This window comes from Falco naumanni, chromosome 7 (genome assembly GCF_017639655.2).
Source record: "Falco naumanni isolate bFalNau1 chromosome 7, bFalNau1.pat, whole genome shotgun sequence".
Taxonomy (NCBI): domain Eukaryota; kingdom Metazoa; phylum Chordata; class Aves; order Falconiformes; family Falconidae; genus Falco; species Falco naumanni.
The window spans coordinates 56,717,996-56,742,995 of record NC_054060.1 but is presented as its reverse complement, the minus strand read 5'-3'; the positions used below and the strand labels follow the sequence as shown (position 1 = coordinate 56,742,995).

The 25,000-nt window shown below is 34.0% G+C and overlaps 1 protein-coding gene across 4 annotated transcripts in view; it reads right to left on the bottom strand.

Annotated features, from left to right (window-relative positions):
• Positions 1-25,000, bottom strand: part of DPH6 (diphthamine biosynthesis 6) — a 210,330-nt gene that overhangs the window by 160,410 nt on the left and 24,920 nt on the right. For 3 of the 4 annotated variants that reach the window (XM_040601797.1, XM_040601798.1, XM_040601799.1), the window contains one exon: positions 313-386. In XM_040601797.1, coding sequence (XP_040457731.1) covers positions 313-386 — 74 coding nt within the window. Of the gene's footprint in view, positions 1-312; positions 387-5,716; positions 5,865-25,000 lie in introns of those variants that run through there. The other variant, XM_040601800.1, reaches the window with a different exon arrangement.

The window sequence follows — 25,000 nt, the reverse complement described above, 5'->3', positions numbered from 1 at the left end:
AGTGAGCTTTCTGTTGAAATCAAAGTTCTGAACCTACTCTCATATTAAGACCCTGTGTACTTTCCACAGATCCATGAGAGACCTGAAGAGCAATCCAAAAATTCAGTATAGTCTCTATTGGATTTTTAGTAATGGTTCCACGGGACAAAAAACCCCCAATAACCAAACCACCTTATATTAACAAATTGAATGAATCAGGTATCACAGAACATGAGAAATCAAGCAACCATCTCTGCTCCAGAATTTGAGTTAGAAAACAAACAAGTAAAGTATTTTCCAGAATGTGTATATTAATAAAGGTTAATTTCTTACACATCTTCAACTCGAACTCTCTGGTAGTCAGAAAGAATCGCTCCCACAGATACACCCTCCACGCCTTCTTTGTCCTGAAGAAAGATATGGAATATTAATGACAGCAGCGTATGCTAATATATATAGCATATAAGCAATAGAGGTCCAGTACTTCTACTAGCAGAATCAACCAAGAATAAATCCTCTTCCCTGTGTCCAGTACACAGAACTGAATGGGCTGGAATGCAGATCTTGCATAGAAGAGAGCAGCACAGCTGACCTCCTAAGTGGTTATTACTCTAACACAGTAATCAACTCAAGTACCATTCTACAGAAGTAATAACCAGTGAAAGTACCAGATTTAAGAGCTTAGCCAAAAGTTTTCCGGACATCCTCCTGAAAATTACTTCCAGCTCTTCACTATAACTGAGTTGTTAGCTATACCACCTACAAGTAAATATCAGCAACAATCAATCATGACTACTAATTAAACTGCTAGCATTTGTCACAATATGCAGCACAACAGGGTGTGAGATTACTCTTTTTATCCTAACACCAGAACAAGACAACTCTTGGGCAACTTACTCAATGTCACCTTTTGAAAATTCTGCTACAAAATAATGTTTTCCAAGCCATTTTCTCTATTTCATTTAAATTACCTAAGCCAAAAGCACTTATTTTTTCTTGTAGGCACAATGAGAATGTAACATTTGAAAATGCACATACTTATAATATTTCATGAATTCTTGCTTGAGTCTGAACCAGCATGTTGAATTTAATGTATTTCCTAAAATTTGCTGCATCTAGACTTTTCCTTTTATTAACCAAGGTCGATCATAACTACACAGCATGACTTACTTTCTAGACCTGCTCAGTTAGACAGCAAAAAGTGAAGTTTGCAGCAAGATTTTAACACAAAATTTTCAATAATATCAACCTAGATATGAATTTAAAAATCAAATAAGCCTTTGCCTGACATGGTACTGAATTTAATATTAATTTTCAGGTCTTTATCAAATGATATGGAAGGTGTTTTATTCATAATTATACTGTAGGGAAAAAATCCTGGTTTATGTCTGTCTGTGATATTCTTTCCTCAATCTATTATGTTATCTTCTTTATATTGTCACCTCATATTTGTCCAACCAAATTCCTAAGTTATTCATACCCATCTATACTTCTGTTAAAGAATCACTGTATTTATCAAAATTCCTAGCTACAGTAATCTGAAAATTATATCACTGTTCAATGTATGTACTTCTACACTTCATTAATGAATATATAATTTAATATGAAGCTTAATACCAAATCATACAGGATTCATGTTGATGCTTCTCACATGTCCAGAAGTAACAGTACTGATAAAAATTAACTTTAGCTTATCAGTCACTTGTTCATTATCTGTTGCCAGTATTATCATTATTATTGCTATTATCAAGAAAATATTGCTTCTGCTTCTCTTTGAGCTTTCTGTGCAACATTTCAAAGCTTTTTTTCAGAATAAAGGTAAATCACAGACATTTTAATCTACTGAACTCACTCATCTAGAATTATATTTCTTAAAAAGTTAACACAGTTATGTAAGCAGAGTTTTCTCTAAATAAATTTGATAAAATTATTCATGAAGCCTTGTTGGATCTTCAAGCACACCTGAAATGTTTTTCTTATATCTTTATATCCGTATATCCTTATAATTTTGATATGCAGTTTACCTGCACTGCTACAATTGCACTTAAGTTGCATTCTCCGTATTTCTCTTTAGAAAGATTATAAAGTTTCAGTCACATAAGTCTTGGAAAACATGACAGCTAAGTATTGTTTGTTTGTATTTTTATGTAGAAATAACACCAACAATTCCTTCAAAATGTGCTCCATCACAATGTTTAGACATCATCCAACATGTCCAGAAACACTACCTGTATTTCTGCTTATGTGAACAGTTAATCACAGGCAACATAACCTCAAAGGATATCACAAAAAAAAAAATAAAAAAATAAAAAAAAAATCACTAAGTGCACAGGATCTGACATCATGAACCAGTATTATTAAATAATACATTAAATATTAACTGCCCATGTTTCCAAGTCACCCCACACCTTTCTGTGTGAAGGAATGAAGCAGATTGTATTCCTTTCTGCTCAACACACTATAATATATTGGTAATGGAATCACAGAATCAGAATGGCTGAGGCTTCTCACTTTTGCAAACAAACTTGTGACTCCTGCTGTGACCTATGTCTAGACCACCAGAGACCAGGATGATACACAGTAATAAACCTGAACGCCTTTATAGGGAGAGAAGTATTCAACTATGGGAAGGAATAGGAAAGGTCAAATCTGGAGTAACACTGCAGAAAAGCACCTACATTTATACGATCATAAAGCAGATGGGGAAACTCAGGGCCAGTGGCAAGGGATGAGTAAAGCAGATTTAGCCTATGATCCAAGGAACAAGAAAACCACAACCAAAACCACAAAGAACTTCTACAATCGCCTCCATAGCCTTCCAGTGTCAGAGATACTGAATGTTCAAATGCTTTTTCATTACTACTTCTTCATTCAAGGTAGCATAACAATACAAATGATAGACCACACTTAATAGATCAAGAACTATGGGATGTATGCAGGGTTTCTGCAGCTAGCTGCCAATGAGGCATTACAGCTACGCTAGAAATCTGTTCAAACAGTACTTATTACTTCATGGAACACACTAGGTTCAATGACCACAATAAAAACAAGCAAAATCTCAGCAAAAGACAAAATTCAAGACTTACTTAAAAGTTAAAAAGTAAAGTAAGAAAGACTGAGATTTTCTACTTATTGAGATTACCAGAATTGTTTTACTTTATTTAAATTAACAACAGGTGAATACATTAGCATTACATTCTACTAAACTGAGCTGACACTAACCCAATCTTTAATTTTTTCAGATTCCATTAAGACACAAATCAATTTGTTCTTATGAAGAACCATGTGCAACAGAAAATCACTGAAAGAATGCCAACCACCAAACCCTCCACATTTTTTAAGACTGAATACATGCACAGTAACAGTACAGTTGACCTTTGTGGCTGAATCCATCACAATACGTTGGCATCAAGACATGCTTAATGGTACGACTGTGATCATTCCTTTTGATTTCAGTAAGATTTTACTATGAAGTTCTGCTTGCGCTGATTTACAGGACTTTGCCAGGTGAAAAAAAAATCTTTTACGGTCACACAGTAACTACTTTTGACTGTACTTAACAACATGTGTTTATTATATATTTCATCCATTCCTACATTTACTTGATAGTTCTCTTTTTTGCAGTTGGAAGATACAGAAGATACATTCTTGCAAAGCACAGTTCTTAACCGCTAACATCCAGAAAATAATTTTGAATTTTCTCACAATCCTCGCTTAATTGTGATGCAAAGATAAGCACTGTAGTCTAATCCATCCAAATGTCAACTCTCAAACTGCCTTCACAGCTGCAATTAGTACTACCATCTACTGGAAGAATAACAGGAGTCAAAGGAATCAAATCACATCACTTAATTTCAATACTACAGTAGTTTTCTGATAGCAGATCCATCCACAAGATCAGCTATAAAAATGCACTAATGATTTTAAGAGTGAGGTATTTCTGAAAGAACTGGTAGAAAATAATCTATCAGACTTACTACTCATGCAAAAGTGTAGAGAGGATATGTTCAAGTAATTTGTCTAGAGTCCTTCTAAGAATGAGATGTGCAGTATCTTTGACTAATAGATCATTTTTAAAGGAAAAATGGTTCTGTTAATAATAAATAATTAAAACTAACTGTATTTTTAAAATATTCCTTTTAAAAAATAAACTCTTCCCTGCCACAAATTCAAAGACTGAGACATAGCTGAATGTTTGGAAACAGAATGTAGCAATGCAAGTAATGCCTGCAGTGGTCCTGGATTTCCTATCTTGGGGCTCAGAATTTTACCCTTTGGCAAACAGTAGTCACTACCATGGAACTAAACTCTAAGATCTTATGGTCTCACAGACAATAAAGAGTGGTGACCACACTTGGAAATTACTTCTGTGTAAGGACTTGGCATCAGAAGTATCAATTTAAAAATACTGTTTTAACACATATATTTTTAAGCTTTTACTGTGTATTAGCAGCAGCAATAATTTTAAAAAGCAAAACAGCTTGGAGCTCACCGATTAAGCAAGTTCCCAACTTTGCCATTACTTACAGTATTGTTTTATTTTTATGCATCTGTCTATTGTGTATAGCATCATTATGCTGGGAAGGAAAATAAATATAATACGATTTAAAATTATTCTGAATTTTTATTCTTACTGAAGTTTTGAACAGTTAAGGTTATAAACTTTTCCAGCATAAAACTGTATTGCCACTAATTCTTATATAGACTAGGATATTTTTTCTTTTTTTTCTTTTTCTTTTTTTTTTTTTTTTTGCTAACAAGTTCAGTTGAAATACTCAGGGCTTTTCCTGACTATTTCTGTCAAAAATAAGTTATACATAAATTACGTGTTCAGCCATAGCGTTTGGATAGAGAACTGTATTTAGGAGATGATATTCAGTATATGCTTTCCAAACACTTGAGGGAAGTTCTCACCAATGCTCTATCACAGAGTTTTTTCTATCTAGTTTTTCCTTAAAAAAATGTGTGCTCTGATGTTCTGGAAAACCAGAAACTAAAGACCATTCAATAACAACTTTCATTGTTCAGTTCTAAATTATCAGCGGCAAACTATCCGATCAACTAAGTTCAGCAAGTGTTTTTGAAGTATCTGATACAAACAAACACAAGGCCATACAACTGTTGTCTCACAACTAGATTAACCTCCATGGCTACATAAATATACATATCATACACAATTTTCCCTATTTTGTTTCGGAGGTCGGTTGTTTTTTTTCAATCATACAGGCTTATAACAGATTTGGAAGGTGGATGCGCATGTGTCTGAATGCATATGTAAATATACACACACACACAAACATAAATATGTATGTCTGCGTATATAAAGACACACATGTGTTTCTATGCACATATGTATACTATATATGGAAGTTAGTAACAAAAGAAGACAAGACTGTCATTGCCTGCTTGCTTACAAGCTACATTAAATCTGATTTAAAGAACATATACAAGATGTTCTGCACTTATTCTAGCTTATTTCCTTTGATAATCCATAAGTTTTAATCATCTTTTGAAATGGCAGTACATTATGCCATTTTTCAGTTGTGGTTAGCTTTCACGTTTAAAGACTTTTGACAGGGAGCTATTCATCACCATCACTTTCCATTTAATTCTTCTGATGGTAAAAGAGCAAACATAAACTTCCATCACTGTCCAGACAGCAGCTTCCACAAGGAGAAACATCAATATACTTAATACATGCTTTGAAGTGGGAGAACTAGTTAATATACTTACATACCATGAAATGGAATAAATTCAATCCTCCTATTCTGTATGGTTCAACAAATCAAGGTTGGAGTGGCACAAATGCAAGAAATAAGAAGATCTGAAGGGAAGAAGGATGCAGCATGAGATGGAACAGAAAAAAAATCTACCATCTAACAACCTTCATAAATTCCTCAACTGGACAAAGTTTACATAAAGTCTTGCCGCATAGTGTATTCAGCTCAGCACTTGACGCATGCAAAGAATAATAGCTAAAAACTAGTTCTTCACTGGAATCACTTTGTGGTATTGAAAGACTTACTGGACATTTTGCAAATAGATAGGATTTTGTTCCATTCAGAGCTGATCGTGGTTAGCAGAGTCAATCCCAGGTTCAAAGGAGTCAGGTGTTGGGTACTACATTTCACCTTTTAATGTGGAATCTGATCGGGTTTGGTGCCATAAAAAGCAGGTTCACAAAACTGCAGTCTCAGCATGGGTAGAGCAAGCTGACATCTGCAGGCTAAATACCAGGGATCTGCACTGAACTCAAAAGGCAAGGAAGCAAACTCGGGAAAATTCTGGAGAAAAGATGTTAGGTGCTGTATCGTATAAAAAATAACAGAAAACAGAAAAATGTTCAAGGAAAGTTAATACGGAAGGCTGGGTTTTTTTCTTGGGTTGGGGTCTTTTTTTTATTATTAAAGAAAATATGTACTGTTAATTTAAGAGATTATTTATACTATGCAAAACTTTACTAATTCGTCGCTAGTGCAATAGATTAGTCTAAAGTAAAAACAAATTGCTTCTCTGAAATATTTGGGTAGTAACAGAAAGCACTTCTACTCAGTATATATACTTTGTTATAAAGTATTACATCACAAGTATGTAATATATATATAAACAGATGCTAAACATAGATGTATACAGATGCTAACAACTTTTTATTTTCCATATGGCTTATTTTTACCTTTCAAAACTACCAAAATTTCTCATTTGAAATGGCAGCTATAAAAATCAACTTTTAAAAAGCATCTAAATAATACACGTCTTTTTTTAGCAGCAGTATACAGCTTTTCTATGTACATAAGATAGTTATTAGCCATGTTTTAACTGTAAGTGAAATTACATCATCATTACATATCTTGTTATAACCATTAAGTTATTCCTGTTCATAACATTCCTGAAGAATAATCACGAAAGATGGTGTTAGAACAGCAAATCAATCTTTGCAACTGTACCTGTACTGAAATGTACAATGTATTTAAAGCTTCATAGTTTTAAACATATTTTTAAACAGTTTAATGATTAACACAATTCAAAATTGCTGCTCTCTTTGTATAAATATAAATTAGTTTTAGCTTTATTTTCTATCAGAAAATAGTATAAAAAAATTAAACAGTTTCACGAAAGCTCTGAAACATCAGTGCCATCAGTATTACCCGCTGTTACGCTGTTCTTAAGGTGTGGCTCTGTAATACCCATGTACAATACTGACATACTGGTTCACAGCTGAAGTAAAATATAAACTGAAATGTACGAGTAATTTATGCTAGCACACTCCAATTTCAATTTTGGTTGGTTTTTTATTTTTTATTTCAGTGACTGAAATTCCATTAAGGATAGTGACAATTAAGGATAATTTGAGGAAACGTCTACATATGCATTGTAGCATACAATACTGGTAGAAGTATTCTACTAGTAAGTAAAATATTCATTGCAGTAATATTAGTACAGAGGTTTTCTTTAATTTCACATTTTAATGTCTTTACCTGACCCTCTAAGAGTTCAGCAAAAATAAAATTAGTGCTAATGTTTTCAATTTAATTAGTATTTTACATGCACTGTAATTATTAGTGGGAAATGTTATAGTAATGAATGTAAAAGTTAGCTGTAAATTACCTTGGAGTTATTATCAATTTCCCAAGTTACTGCTCCTTAAGATAACCCTCTCCCTATGGTCCTTCCGGTAATTTTTCTTTGCCTGATAAACATGATGATTAAACAGCACACAGTGCAAACCTTTGATACTTTTTAAATTAAATCCATGCCCAGCCTAAGGGCTGTGTCTGATTTCAACTAAATGTGTCAGTTAATCAGATAAAAAATTATCAGCAACTCAAAGAAACAGCAGCCTTAGGCTTCATCAGTGCCAGAGAAAGCTGAACAAAATAAGACATACAGACAATATCACATTATGAGTAAAGGTTACTGCTGAGCATATCACTGCACAGAACTATTCACCACCTTAATAATGTCCATCTTAAATGGAATATTGAATAGAACAGCCAAAATAATATCAAAGAAAGAAAAAGGAGGGTTTTGACCTGTGCTTATATATGCCTGTTCACATGTACTGCAAGAAAATTTGAACAATTCCATTCAAAACAATCCAGAATATCCCTAAAAATTTACTGTTTAGAACAAATCCATGTAAGAAACTGAAGTATAGATAGCTGAAGAATGGTTAAACTAAGTTCAGTTTTTAACATTTGCTTCACAGCTTTGCCACAATAGAATCCATTTTATGACCGAGATATAAAATACATTATCTCTAAATGAAATTGTCTTTCCAATTAATATCCTCCTTGAAGCCTGCACAAGTAACAGAAAACTCTTAACACATGCTTAAATTAAAGCTTTACGTCATTTGTGTCCAAATAATGATTATCAGTCACTTGCAAAACTTGAAATTAAAACACAACATATCTGCAGGTGTGTGATTGACAATATATACATTTGTAACAGGACTTTTAGCCTTCTGCAATTATTTGAGTGGAAAATTCTTAAATACAAGTTTTGCCTTATAATTTGTGAAGCATTCTAAGATCACTGATTACACTGATTTCAAACAGAGTATGCGATTTTCCTCAGCTTTGATATTTCTGTCAGAGGCAGCTGCAAGTAATCAAAGACAGTATGGAAATATCCCTGAGACAAAGGGATATAATAACTACTCCAAATTGAAAAAACAGTATTTGGTAAAGTTCTGCAGACTAGCTACAAATCACACAGTCTTGCATATCACTACACATCATCTGGGACTTTCTCGTCTTCCACTTAAGAGACCACAAAGAATGCATGTCTCATGCCTTCATTCCTTAGGAAGACCTATTTCCAAAAACAGAAATGGAAATAAATTTAATGTAGATTCACGTGAAATCCCTGTGTGAACGTTTTCATTAAGAACTTCAGCAGTCTTCAGTTGGCTTAGCTTAACTCACTTTAAAAGTAAATTACTTTTGAATAATAGTATCTATACAAGGAAATAATACTATGTAACTAATCCACTTTAAAAGATAATTAGACTAATTTTAATGAATGCCCTGCATAGGGTACAGACAGACACACCGCCACTTTAAAGCATAACTGATGGCCTAACTTGAGGAGTGTCACAATGCAATTATTGAAATACTATATGCACACACACACAGAGTATCTATTGATTCAGTATAAGGGGGTATTCATCAGCTCTAAGTCACAGCTTTCAGTATCCAAACACAATCTCATAATAACCACATTTAATTAGTATATGGCCCTCTTGCTACCTGGAAGCACCAAAGATTCAGGGAGCTGGTGCAGGGCATGCACACCCACTGCATGAGCACATACATGCACACCCACTGCAAATGAAAAAGGAGAGAGAGGGAGAGAGAGAAATACCATTCTCAAAGTCTAATGTCAAAGAGAAGCATATTGCAATACTGCAGTTCTAAAGGCTAGAATTAAATTTTAAATAGCAGAAAGAGAAAACCAGGAAAATCTTCCACTATAGCTATACATCACACCACAAATGCAAGTTTTCCCGATATACTGATTGTCCGTTTAGCTGCATTTACAAAGTTAACAATTAGTCTCAGGAATTACACATCATTCATTAATGAATGAATTTTTTAAGCTTATCTCATGTATTACCCATTTTCATAGAACATAAGCAAGTTCAGATATCCTTTATAGATATCATACTATTTCACAAGAGTTTTTCCTAATTATTTAATTTAGATCCACTAACTAATTTTTTCCAATAAAAACTTCATGCTAAAACCAATGCATTTAGTAAATTTTAATATAGTTAGATATAGCTATCAAAACCCATAGAATACTAAAATCAAAATCAATAGACTTATCCATTATTGCAAAGGTTACCTAAGGACTTTTCTACAGAACCATAAGTTTTTGGGTTTTTTATACAAGTGTACTGAGTGCGCAAGAGGCCTACATGCCGTCAATGGAAGCTACGAAGTCTTTGACAGCGTGACAAGGGTCTGCAGCTGAACAACAAAAAAATATTTTTTAAAATTGCATTTTGTGCAGAGATTTGGTTTCACATAAATGCTTTACCTTTGGGACTTCCAACCCTTAAGTGTTCAAATAATTACAGAGCAAACTTGCCTGCAGACACTTCTTTCAGGAAATCTTATTTATAAAATTACCTCATCAAAGACCGATTACTTAATTTGATAACAAAATTTAGCATGAACAGTCAACTCCAGATCGTATAAAAGCCATTACATTGCAATGACAAGATACCAGTGAACAACTACAAAATAGTCAAGTAGTCACACATATTTCTGTTCCCATGCTAGATTGGATATTAAAAGTGTCGATGTTTTTAACTTTAACTACTTTGCAATCAAGAGGAATTATATCAACAGCTATAACATGAAAGACACAGTCATTTTATCAATACTTCCTACACATTTATCTAGAATTAGTAGTTAACAGCTGTGATTGAAATATTAAAACTAGGTTTTTAAGTGACCAGTATATACAATTATGTGTCACTTTTTCAGAATGAAAAAAAAAAAAAAGAAAAGAAAAAAAAAAGTCTTTGTCTTATGATGGCAGGTACTGGCCTATATTATTATGTTCCAGATCAATGTCTTGCTGAAGACAAACCATTTATTACATCAAGAATAAGAAGGTCAAAGGAACATTAGTTTGTACATTTCTAGTAAAGAGAAGATTAATGATTTAGGTAATGCAACTTTGTCCACTTGCATCATACTCTTGGATTCAGACAAGGTGGAATTTCACTCTTTGATTTCTTTTTTTAAATAGTACCTGTAACAAACCGTAAGATAACCAAAAGCCAGCCTTGATAAACTACATCCTTTAATATACACATACAAGCCTCTTCTGCCTCATTCACATAGTCTCCATGTGGATCAACTTCTAGATGCTAATGGCAATCTACCCCTTCATGGTGAAGACCAACAGGACAGAGATCCAGTACAGCACCTACAAAACAAACCCTGAACAGAACCTACAGCTTGCTCCGGTTATCTGAGGTATGTGGCATGGTTTGGATAATTCAACTTATTAACAGAATTCCATTAAGGAAGCTACTCTAGGAAAATGTCAACCAAGAATTAACTGTCTAGTCTGATTTATTTCTATATGAGTATTGTCAAAGCAATGTTATTTTAATGAAGTATCTCAGGACACATGCTGGCAAATACTGAGGCATGTAAGTAACTTCATTCATGTTACTAATTCTGTGAGACACAGGACTTTTTGTGCAAGTAAAACTGCAGGCACAACACAACAATATTTTGAGTTTTCCTTTTGTTGTCCTGTTACCACATGCAACAGGACAAGAGCCAGAACCATGAGAGAAAAACAAGTCTTAAATGAAAATAAGCTATTTTGCCTATCAGAAACAATTCTTCTATTCCTCCCTAATGTTTCTTTGTAAAGAATTTAGCTTCTTGAGAGCAAAGCAATTCCAAAAAATATATTTTCATTTTTCTAAAATTAACTCATATACTATAATGTGACATTAAAGTAAAGTAGTTGCCTGCTTACTTTAATACATTCTAAATCTGCCCTGGTTTCAGCTGGGATAGAGTTAATTTTCTTCTCAGTAGCTGGTGCAGCGCTGTGTTTTGGATTTGGTGTAAGAACATGTTGATAGCACACCAATGTTTTTGGTTCTTATCAGGTAATGTTTATACCAAGGCAAGGACTTTTCATTTTCTTGGGCCCTGCCAGCAAAAGGGCTGGAGGGGCACAAGAAACTGGGATGTGACACAGCCAGGACAGCTGACTCAAACTAGCCAAAAGGATATTCCATACCATATGACCCATGCTGAGTGTATAAACTGGGGGAAGAAGGAAGGAAGGGCAGGACATCTGACATTATGGTGTTTGTCTTCCCAAGTAACTGTTAAGTGTGATGGAGCCCATCTTTCCTGGAGATGGCTGAGCACCTGCCTGCGATAGGAAGTCGTGAATGAATTCCTTATTTTGCTTTGCTTGCGTGTGCAGCTTCTGCTTTACCTGTTAAATTGTTCTTATCTCAACCCTCAAGTTTTACATTCCTTCCCAATTCTCCTCCCTATCCCTCTGGGTGAGGGGGAGTGAGCAAGCGGCTGTGTGGTACTTAATTACCAGCTGGGGTTAAACCACAACAAAATCATATAATAATTTCAGATTAAATACGTAATTTTTTGTCATACTAAACAGTATGACAAGTAGGTATATTGATGTAGACTTGGGTAACTCATTCTTCCATGTACTACAGCTGAGAAGACCTTTTAAAACTGCACTTTGCATTTATGAAATCTATTTAATGTGCATCTATACACATTACACACAATACACATACACAATACACATCTATACACACAAATATACACGCACTCTCATACTGCCACTAATTTCCAGTTACTTAAAAGGAAAAAAAAAAAAAACTTTTAAGAATATGGCAATTTGCTTATATTTTACTTACAACTTATACTCCAAAGAACGTACAAACCCTTTACCTCTTACAGAATAACTTTTCATAATACTAAGTATTTAGAGCTTTGCAACTGCCAGCATTTGTCAGAAAGAGCTACTCATATAGTCAACAAAATTTAACTGTCAAACTTAGCATTACAGCAATTAGCCTTGAAGAAATAGCATCTGGAGCATGGAGTAAAATACCACGTTCTATCAGAGGAAATGAACTTAAGGTTGACCATGATATAAAATTACTCAATGCATTATTTGAACAAGTCGCACAAACACTGTCAAAAGTGTTCATTACTACTTCCATAAAATGTTGATCCCATTCAATAACCTGAAGTACTTGAATAAAATATATCTGATATGATAGACATGAAACATTTTTAACTTGACAGTCCCTTGAAGACGAAGATAAAATTTCATCAGTAAGTCTGAAGATTCTTAACTTAAACTTTTACAAACAGCTAATTCACATCTGCATCTTTGCTGATTCATGTCATCTGATAACATGAACATGACTTACAACTAATGTACAGTGTGTAGGTTAAAAATACTTGCAATCATTCCTGAATTGTCACAAAAACTATAATGGTGAAGTACGTGTAGAGTAACTGACTGATTAATAAATTCAACATTTTTAACAGTTGACAGACAACTAAAAAAAAAACCAAAAAACAAACAACCCCCCTAAAACCCCTGTTGCTTTCACTTTCTTCATGGTTGTTTTTTGTCCAAAGCTATCTTCTCTCAAAGTGTCAAAGTCTCAATTTTTAATATAAAGCAAGAATTATATTGAAGATTATTGTTGGGGCATGAGTTATTGGAATACAAAATTATCTTATAATGAATGTATAAAAATAAAGGCAGGCTTGAAGATGTAAGATTCACTTTACCTCATTTGGTATTACTCTAATGGGAAACTGTAGACCACTATGGACAAAAAATAGTCAGCTGACAGGAAAGCTGCACAATTTTCACCTGAAAACATTCTAGGAGCATATGCTTATACAAATAAAAACCATAAAACATTATATTCAAAGTTAATTTTCTCTAAAAGTTATTTGACTTCATCTTTCTTGCTACTTCAAGACAGTTGAGAAACCTAAGCCTAGCCTATATTTAATTCTATTTGCATAGCGCAATGGAGTAAGACACCTCGGGTCTATTGTGATACTAACCGTACAACTTCACTGACTTTATTAACATTACTCTTCACCTACAGACATGCAAGAGACTTAAAGGCAACATTTACATGATATTGATGCATTGCTGTTACCAGGAAATGACCCTATTCATCAAGCATGCAAGTATTTAATCTCTTCTGCATGAAACAATGTTGCTTGTTCTGCTACAACTGCACATTTGCTTGCAAATTGTATCACTCTGTAACAATTTCTTCAGAATTTCATATAAACATTTTCACATTACTAAATCATTATGTTGCTATTACTCCTATGAGCAGACCAATTTGGAATGGACTCTGAAGTACCAAATACAAAATCTCACAAGATCTAACAAATATTCTAAATTTCGATTTTTTCCAAGTGACAACATATTTCCCATTAACTCTCTCAGAAAATTTCTCATTATCTGCACTGTCAATAATCAGCTCTTCTAATCTTATCATCACTTCTCCTTGCATAAATTCAGAACACAGGACTTCCTAAAACACTAAGCTGGAGGAAAACAGTCTATTTAGAACACAAGTCCAAAAGAAAGGCTTCTTTCTTTTTGGACTTTGAACAGAAATCTCATGAACCCTCCTCTGATCTTCAGCAGAACTGTCACTTCTCCAAAAGTCAACAGGGTTTGGAAGTCCTTTAAAACTTAGGAATCTCATCAATGCAGCACCAGAAGTGGGATCCTTCACATCAAGTTAATATGTCTAGATTCTTTATTGTCTAAATAGCACTGATTCTGAAAATAACTATGTCCAAATGATGAGAAAATACCACTAAACAAAAAATAATTAAATAAATGCACACTCACAATTGTCAAATTCTTCTATAACCTATACAAACTTAAAGCAATCCTGATAAAATATTCCCTAAGACATAAACCCAACACTTTTTACCATTATATACATTTTCTGTTAATTGTTGGTAGAACAATCCTCTTCAGATTTAAGCATTTACACAGTCCTGTTTGCCTAAAAATTACTATTCCTGAACTCCAGTGTCTGCACTGTACTTCTCATAGTAAGAATTGAGTATCCAAACATCTCGAGCAAAATGAAGAGAATTCTGCAAACGCTTTGTGAAAACACTGTTACTTTATGCTTCTCATCTATGACATTTACTCTGATGAAAATATTGCAACTTTCAAAAAGTTTTTCCTAGATCGCAGTGAAGCATGAATTGTCACACTATGATTTTCCGGTTTGATTCTCTTATAAAATGCCTTTGTTTGGATTATTTTTCCATCACTGTGTTTGAAAAAAAGACAAGGTCACCTAGCATTACTAAAATGATAGCAATGATTCCAAGTCTTAAGAGAAACATTCCAAAACAATATCAAAATACTCTCTCTGACAAGCTTTAGAAAGTTTACAGGAAGAATCAAATCTTTCTCTTCATTGGACTGCTTAGAATCAAGAATCAAGTGTTCCTCCCGTTTTCTTATCACAACAGAAACAAGTATTTTTCTATATAATCTCAGTTCCAAATATACATGCTGAATGAATGTGTTTCAGATGCTTCAGCTACAGCAGCCACATAAAGTCACAAATCTTGGCTTTATCACTATCACAGCCATCTTCATTTACTTTTGTTTAGATATGGTAACTTGGCAGAACTTTAACTTAATACTACAGTCTCTCATTTACAATAAAAACATTTCTAGACTAGATATTTAGAGCTTAATAATTAGAATCAGTTAAAAAATAAACTTTCAAGAAAGGAATTAAAATACATCCTGAACAAGTAACGTAATATTATTTATTCCCCCTTAGTTAAAGCAAGTCGTGCGTTGCAAGATTGTTACACTCCATACAGTAGTTCCATGTTGCCTCCAAATTCTATTCTATACCGTACACTCAAATAGTATATTGCAATAAACATGACTTTATGAAGCAGAAGCTGGCTGACTGAATTTCAGGTCTTTGAGGAAACAAAAGCTTATGACACAATTCTCTGACATCCTTGCAGCTCCAGGTATGTACAACTAGACTGTGAACTTCTTTAATTTCTGCAAGTCTCAAAAGCTCCCAGTCTGGTCCAAGCTTCAAAGCACACACTTAATTGCACTTGCAATAAGGGCTTTCACTGTATTTTAACCAAAGAAGGCTAAAATTGCCACCTCTCACAATATCTGGCAGACTAGTAAGCACTCTGATGTAAGCATCAATACCAGGAAAGCATTCTACCTTCGTAATATCAAACAATTTTTATAGGTCTCTGATAGGACAAGATGTAGCACTCCTGAATGTAAGAAAAAAAAATATTAAAAAATATCTGTATCTTCAGACGTGATTGAACTGATGTGTATCTAGTACATGAGGTGTGGAATTCTTCAGCAAAGCGCATGCCTATGCCTTCATGAGATGAATTCAGAAATTTAATTTTCTCTGAGTGGTTTGAATGGTTCATCTGATGCAAACAGATTCTCACTCTGTAGAGAACCTGGTCAGGTAACCTCTCTATATAATATTTTTACTCAATTCTTCAACATATAGTTTGATAAAGCTTGACTTGTTACTGAGGCTACAGAAGAAGAGTCTCCGCCATTGTACCTTGTGACCAGCAGGAAGTATAGTCTTGAAATGCTGTGTTGGATTCTCTGTCTCCTATCTCTTAGCACCTTTTACTGATGCACTCTGTTAAAAGTCAAAGATGGCATAATTGTCACTTACCCATAATAATAACACTCAGATACTTTGGGAAAGCTCTGCAAATTAACACCGTTTGTTCTTTGGAACAAACTTGTTCCATCAGTAAGGAAGACAAACAGCCTAGAGGTTTTCAGTAGGGCTTACAACCTGTTCTGTTCCTATACGTAAAAATCCTTTGTTTGCTTTTGCAGTCATGCTGATGCCATGACTAGGTAACTACAAAACTGTATAAGGCAACTTTATCGTGGTCCATTATATCATGTGTTTTGAGTATCCCCCGTAGGCATTTAGTTCTTCAGGGATCATGCAGTATCTACCAACACCTCTGATAAGACTACATCTCCTGTCCAAGTTCACCGTTTTTATTTGCTGCCACATCTTCTGATGCCCTTTCAAAGTGTTGTGATTTAATTAAAAGAGAGAATTCTTCACCTTTCAAAATGAGTGAAGACAAACTTATTTTCATATAGTACTGTAGCACACAGCACAACTATGGTAGAGACAGAATATCCAAGCTGCATTCACAGTGCGTTGCGTTAATCACTGCACAATATCCTCCAAATCAATGAAGAAATCCCCAAAGCTGATAGGCTTCCCTTACAACTATCTCAACGTAATTAAAATTCAAATAAAATAAACATAATTAAAAAAAAAAAAAAACCACAAAAATTCTAAAGCATGTATAAAAATCATTTGCCAGATACGCTGAGCGCTAATAAGTACCTCTTTCAGGTTGGTAAGACGCACACAAGACATGCACAAAAAATCATCAGTGTCAACAAAACAGAGCAGTAATAGCAGATACATGAAATTTAATATCCAATTTACATCATGGCTTCTTCCTTTTAACACTTCCAAAAAACCCCAACCAACCAAAGAAAGTCTCCCAGGATGGCCTGATGGTCTGCATTAGGAACCATGCAAACTAAGGCCAGTAACAAACACGGCCAAGCGACTGAGCAATGACTACACTCTCAATTCAGCTTTCCACATTTTCTAAAAAGTTGTTTTATCAATGATCTATTTGAACTGTTAATGCCTGCAAGAGTCTGATTCTTAAGATACCATTACTGGTTTCACAGTATTAAAGGACAGTATAGATTTAGGTTTGCATTAATTTTACCTTTCTGTTTTCTAATATAATAGAACATGTAATATTTCACAGTTGGCAATGTTTCTGCAACATGGCAGCAGTTCACTTATTTCAAGCCTTGTCTCCTCATACAATACAGTTTATGCGATCCATAAAATAAGCCCTCATTTTAATTACAAGATGTGGGGCTATTTCCCACTGACAGATCCTAATTTCCTTTCTAGAACATTGCCTTTTAATTTCTAAATCACTTGTGTATCATTGTAACTAACACGTATTCTGGGAATACAGCCCTGCCTGGATGTTCTAGATCAAAGCAATCTGTTGATAGCAACAAATTTTTTCTAATAGAACAGAAGTAGACTAAGTACTTTGAAAAATCCTAAACATAGCAGAGAAGCACTCATTTAGGCTGCACACAAGACAGATCTCAAACAGATGAAGAACGCAATGATTTTACTAGAAAAGTGCAATTGTAATTCAAGAAGTGCAAATGGACTGCACCACAGAACAATTTGATTCAGCCTGATTTTTCTGCTGAAGCCTGGGAACAGGGAAAGTTCACATTTCTTGTCACACACATCACACACAAAAGGACAAGAGTGTCAGGATGCAAGATTCCAGAGTGCAACATGCTGGCTGGTAAATCACGTTTCTGTGGATACGCAGCAGCAGCACTGAAAAGGGTGCATTACTTAATCTGGAATTTCAAGGGAAGGGAAAAAAAAAAAAAAAAAAAAAAAAAGGACTCTACCTATGCTCCTGTTCATTCAGAACAAAAGGGAAAAAAAAGGAAAAAAATTAAAATTATTCCAAAAATAAATAAAAGAGGCCCAAGCTCCTTCTGTTCTATGCAAAGAGAAAAGGGAAAGGCATTTTTTTTTGAGAGAGAGAAACAAAATTATCAGTGACGGAGCTCACTTAGCACTAAAGGATACCTAAGGTCTCAAACCAGGTCCATGTTTTTGCTTATGTCTATCAAAAAAATCAATTAAATTAATGGAGAATAAATATTAAGCTATACTGCAGTTGTCTATCAAGGGAAACAATGAAAGAATACAGAGCATAATATTAGATTGCAGTAAAATATTGCTGTTACTTCTATGATACATGTATAACTTGCATTCCATGAAACTTAGAATGAAAAATTAAATCTCTGGCAAGTCTCAGACATATGAAAAATAAATGGACCATCTGCTAAATCAAAATTCTGATGTGTAATTCAAAATTACCACACACTTCTGTCCAATCTTTAACAACTAGCTTTCTAGTTGTGGAAAATTCTGAGATGAACACAAAGACTGGCCCAAGAAATAAAAGGTGCAAATGTGACCCTACTAGGAAGCCATCTAAAGATTCTGTATTCCTCAGACACTTCCAAATATAATTGCATAAGATGTTGCCTGTATTTCACACTGGAGCTTTCTTGAGTTAAAACCAAATAAAATCCCTGAAAACCTGATCAGACTCGACTTCCACGCAGTAACTTTACATCTCCTTGCAATAATAAGAAATACAGTGCTAATGCTGGACTAAACAATTTGTTCTCACTGATGGAAAACTAACAATAACTTCATTGCAGTCTTGGTATACAGTCCTAAGAAACATGTTTAGAAAGCAAGTCTCTAAAATGCACAAGATTATTATGCAATGAACTAGAATGACAAAAAGCAATAGTTATTTAAGGGTGACATCATTAATTTACCACAACAACAATATTTTATTGAAAAATATTTTTTTTATTATTTTGCAAGACATGGATTGTAATTAAGTGTACTATGGTTTGCAAAAAAACCTTTTTCTCGTATATGCTTTAAATCATAGAAACACCATATTTAAAAATATACCTTTAAAATAATTAATAAAAAATGAATAAAGAATGTAGTTTTAATAGTAATATTTTCAATTTAATAATATGAATATAAAACCTACAGATGTAAACCTTTAGTTATGAAAACAGCTGACTAATTTATCTCAAATAATCTGTGCAGCTGCAGTCAATGCAACTACATTGAGGTCTTACACCAGCAATTTACAAAGGAGAGTCATCCATCAGAGGCCTTTTGTAATTTCAGGGAAGTCTCTGAAGGAAGCCTGCCATGTTCAAAACACTCCATCTGAACCACATGCCTAAAATTATCAAACCCAAGCATATAAAATGATATATTTATTTGATGATTGTCAGGATCTGGCAGTTTCAATGGCTTAAATTTTCTTTCCACAATAACCAACCCATTCAGCACTAACAAAGATAAAATCCCCTTTTAAATAAAATTATTGAACATTAAATCATTAATATAGTTCAAAATATGGACTAAGTGTAGTTAAAACTACATGCTCATACACCACACAAAACAATGAATAACAGTATGCTTAATCTGAGAATAGGTTCCAAGATCTTGTCTCTTATAATATATACTTGAATTAAGCACCAAACATTTTGTTACTTAAAACTCTGTTCAGCTCATTAATATTTTTTAATTCATTCCTAATATAAACCAGTTTGTTACATACTAAAAACAAGGGCTTTGTCACTATAAATGGCTCTGATGACTCTGGGTGTGGTAAGTGCACATTTCAGCTACCTGACACTATCCATTGCAAAACAAATCTATGAATACTGAAAATACTTAGGCAAAAGAAGAAGAAGAAAACCAGTGTCAATAATATGAAACCACCTAGCTGAAGAAAAGTGGAAATCTATCTGAATATGAGTACACAATACAATGATTCATGACATTCAATTAAAGGTTTTAACTAATCACAACTGAAAAAAATGATAAATTAAAACCTACTGAGTATAATATATAACTTTATATTATATATAATATATATAATAGTGTATAACTGATTAACCTTTTAAAAATGCTTCAAAAGTATCACTCCCTATGTACAATAATATAATATTATAATTACACATATTACACTGTATATGTAATACAGATGATATGGAAAGACTGCTACACTTAAGAAAACAAGTTGTTCATCCAGCACAATGATTACCTGATCACAGAAAAGGACATTACTGTTCCTCAAATTGACTTTAGAAAAAAAAACTAAAAACTTTGTATTTCAAAGGGTTTGAAGCCCCTTCTTGCATTTTCTGACCTAAGAAAGGGCCAACTATAAAAGCTTATGCATGCAGAATGAACCCCGCAGTGAACCGATGTGCCAGCTGAATGACTGTACTCAGGGGCATGGCACGTGCATCTGGACAGTGTCCCACCATGCTCTTTCTTACTGATCTATATTATTCACTGCAGGACTCAGCACAACTAGCTGGAAAAACCTGCACGTGGTTTCACTCTTCCTCCCATCTTCTCTATTGCAACATAATTTAATTTGATCTCTCAACATCTTTAAATTTTAATAAGCTTAAAAGCTGTATCATTCTAATAAAAAATTAGCAGCTCCATCATTCTATATTGTCGATGCATTTTGCATAAACTTATTCTGAGGACCGCATACTAAAATTTTCTAGTTTTAAATGCCAAGGAATCACATCTCTAGAAACATTAACATGTACCTTTTTGTAAGTGCATCTTTTTGAAAGATACATTTGTATACAACTGTACTTATGAATTTGGATTTAAAGGATTACTTGATTTCCAATTTACTTCTCTTGGAACGTTTTCTTTCTTTTTTCTTTTAAACTCTACCTGTGTCAAACTTTTTTATACTCTCTAAATTTTGTACTCTGAATTTTACTAATGCCTTATCTTTAACAAAGACCATTCAGATAGTCTTGGGTTTGAAAGGTTTTCAGATTTCCTTGATTTTGAGGTGTTTTTTAGCAGCAGGATACAAAAGACACTCCTTAATCTTTTTAGTACCAGAACAAAACACCTTTTGAGTCAAGATAAAATCACTACATCATGAATGTTAATGTCATATGACTAGAAAAGACCATCCCTTTAGGGAGAAATATTGTGTTAAAGTGGATTATTTTTTTAGTAGCATAATGGAAAGGCATTCCACCTAGTCCCAGAAGAAAAATCAAAATATGCATTTAAATGGAAATATTGTGAAATGGATAGGACAAAAAAACCTCTCAGAACTGTAAAGAACTACACATACACACACAGAGACACATATATATATGTACACACACATAACCACATATATGAAATTTTATTTATACAATTTTTTTAAATATTTATTTCTACACATACATATTAATGTATATAAATTCAAGTTTTAAAAGCTATAAGCTCTAAGCTTATTTTGCAAATATCAAGATGCAGTCACATTCATTTATACTAGTTTTGGCCACAGTTTCAAATAATATATACAACTTAGCTCTATGCAAAAAGTTGGGAGTATTCTTTTTTCATTTTCTGCACATTTTGTGCCAGACCATATTCTAAACAGCTTTTACAAAGTGATAATGTTTCACTGACAGTGTTTTGTGTACTTCACATAAAATTAAATCTCAGACAAACCTTGAGAAAAAGAAAACAGAAAGCTAAGCAATACAGCATGTTGCTCTTTTTGACCCACAAACGATTATCAGTTGTTTTAGAAGTTATGACAGTTTTCTCAAGTCCTTAAGGAGTCTGACACCATTGGTATAGCTTTTAGCACTGCATTTATGTTTATATTACAATACAATAAAACAGCAGGAATAGTGTTCAAATTACTTGGGTGTTGGATTCTTCATTGAAAATAACAGTACTACCAACCAATAAAAAAATTAGACTTCTTTGAATGTGCTAAGTAATTACTGCTTTCCATACTGCACATGAATTACGGGATGAATTTTGGAAGATGTCATCAATTGCAATGACTACTAGATCTGTCTCTCTAATGGAAGACTGTGTTCATTAACAGTAAACACTAAGCAAATTGAATAACCAGTGGTATGTCAATACACTGTGAAATCAAAGCTATACTAATTATTTATTGTTACAATACTCATGATTTCATCATTAGAGCTAATATTTACTGTTCTTTGTCAGGTATGAACAAAAAGCAGAACGTAAACAACACAACCACTCTCCTTCCTTTTGCTACACAGTGCTACACAAACCATAGTACCAATAGCACAGTATTTAATTTATCTAACTATATTAGTAATTTTATCATTATTCTTTCGTAATATGTGGATCTACAGCTACATTTTCTTATTCTCTGTCTTCATTTGCTATTCAGTTAATCAACCTTGATTCTGCATAACTGGGATCATTGAAAGCTGCACGGGAAAAGAGTTAACTTTTAAAAGAATCTTGATATTTTGCAGTACTTAATTATAGAAATGCAAGACTGAATTATGTTAATCCTCTCAGTCCACTCTGAAAGCAGCTACACTCAAACATGGGCAAACTTATTCACCGTTTTCTATCCAAAATCTTCTATATTTTCAATGGCAGGAGAGAATCTTACCAAGACTGGTAATAGGTGGTAAGTTTGGAGGAGCACTGCAACTATCATCCCTCCTGCAACCCCCAGAGGGACATCAGCTAACAAGATTAATTGTAAATGCGTCAAAAATAGAGAAATTTGAGCTGATTTTGTATTCAGTATCATGGTCAATCACACTAGAAATCAATGCTCAGCAGGTAAAATAGTAATAATAAAAATCTGTTATCCATAGATATTTCTTACTACTCTGCCTAAAAGATTTTTTGCAAGTGTCCTGTTAGAAAGATTAAATAGGTGCTTAAGAAAATTCTTTGAAGATAGCAGATACTGCAATTATCCCCAATGCATAAGAAAACAAACCCCAAAAGACTATTACTAAGTATAAAACTAGACATAGTTAGACACCATGGGGAATACTGTAACCACTATATGCACTTTGGAAAATAAAATATAAAAAAAGGTATTAATCCATTCTAAAAGAGTTCAGCAAACTAAGTCAAATTAAAAGTGATGGGCCCACCACTTTTAAATTATGTTCACTTCTAAGTTTAACCAGAAAATCTATTTCAAAGCAAACGCTCCAACTCCTAATGACTTGCTTTGCATGAAGTGTACATGCCTGGAACAATGACAGCTAAGAAATACTTTCCAAATTCTGCTGAGACTTTGAAACTCAGTCTGAATTCTACTTTAAGGGAAACCTATTCAAATTGCAACACAGGCAACTGCTCACTGATATGACTGAATGTTGTTTCTTTTTCTTTCTTTTTTTTTCTTTTAATCTCTGTTTGATGCAGCCTTCTCTCCTTTTGCATAGAAATGAAACAAAAGTACTTCAAGAAAACCAAGCTTCAACAACGTATAGGCATAAGATGTCCCTTCTTTTGTCTTAGTTTGACCTGTATTTTTAACGCCTTTCAATGGCATACATTTTTATTTCTAATAAATATAATTTACAATATTAAATAAATAATACACTTCACAATTTCTTGTGATTATGGAAAAGGTGCTTACTTCACAAAACCACACAGCAGAACGCCCACTTCTTTTACTGCTTTTAGAAAAGTTTTTAGATATTCCAGGTCAGAAAGGGACCATTCTTCAATCTTATCAACTGTAATGATAGAGACCACAAAATATTTGGCAATTTCCGCATTGAGTCCAATAGCCAAAGATCAGGCTGTAAGACAGTTGCAAACACTAGATACTATTCTCTGTATCACTCTGCTTTATGTGTTAGCTGACAGCTTAATGGCATTATCTGTCTATTACAATGCAGTATTTTTAAGGTATCAAATTCCCATCATAAAGACTTCTTACTCTGAGCAATTTACTAAAGAAATCATCAGAAATAGGCAGTGTCCTCTACTGAACTTACAGATTTACAGAAACTATAGTTAAGTCCCCAAAAAGCCCCCAGAAAGAGTTCTCACAAGCATCTAACAAAATGGTGGAGGTTTTTTTAGGGTACCTCAGCACACCTGTTATTCAGACATTTGGAAAGGGTTTACCTTTGTCTCCTGTCTTTGCTATCTGGCTTTAACCAACAAGATCTGACTCCTCTACGAACTGACCTGCCAGTTAAAGGCTCCCCATGACTCCTTATACAAGAGCACCTGGAGTCCTACTTTAAGGACAGTGGCAAGCTTGGCCAGGGATTAACATCCCCAGCCTCTCTGGGAACCACTAGCACTGCTCCTTCCAGGAGAGCTGGGAACAGAATTCTTTGTCTCTTCCAGCAGCCTTGATATGCACACGAAGGAATCCCCTCTTCCTTTTGATTAACAGTAGACAGGTTCTTAGCTTCATGTACGGTTTGTGCCTGATCCACTGCCTTTCCAGTCTAATAACAAATGCATACTCTGCTATAACTGATGTTACATAATCGGTGACATCATCAGCTTATATAATGGTAATACAATCTGCTATTAGTAACAAACTGAAAAAAGTTGCAATGTAAACACTTAAGACTAAATGCAAAAGGAATTTTAATATGTACAATTCATTACTGCACTTTTGCCATCCACCCCCCAGCAGGCAACCTCAGCTATTTACAAACAACATTACCTTAAAACACTTCTCTAAAATACAGAACTGCATTTCTAAGCAATCTCAGCTTGTTTCATATTAGGGGCAAGAACACAAATAAAGCTAATAGGCAAAAGTCTAACTTACCCTAAAACCAGGTAAAGCTGTAAGTGGAAAGCCTTCAGGAAATGCCAATATATGCAAGCAACACTGCCCCAACCTGGGTTGACAAGACTACACTTTAGGGGATAATTAGAAGTTTATTACTCTAAGGT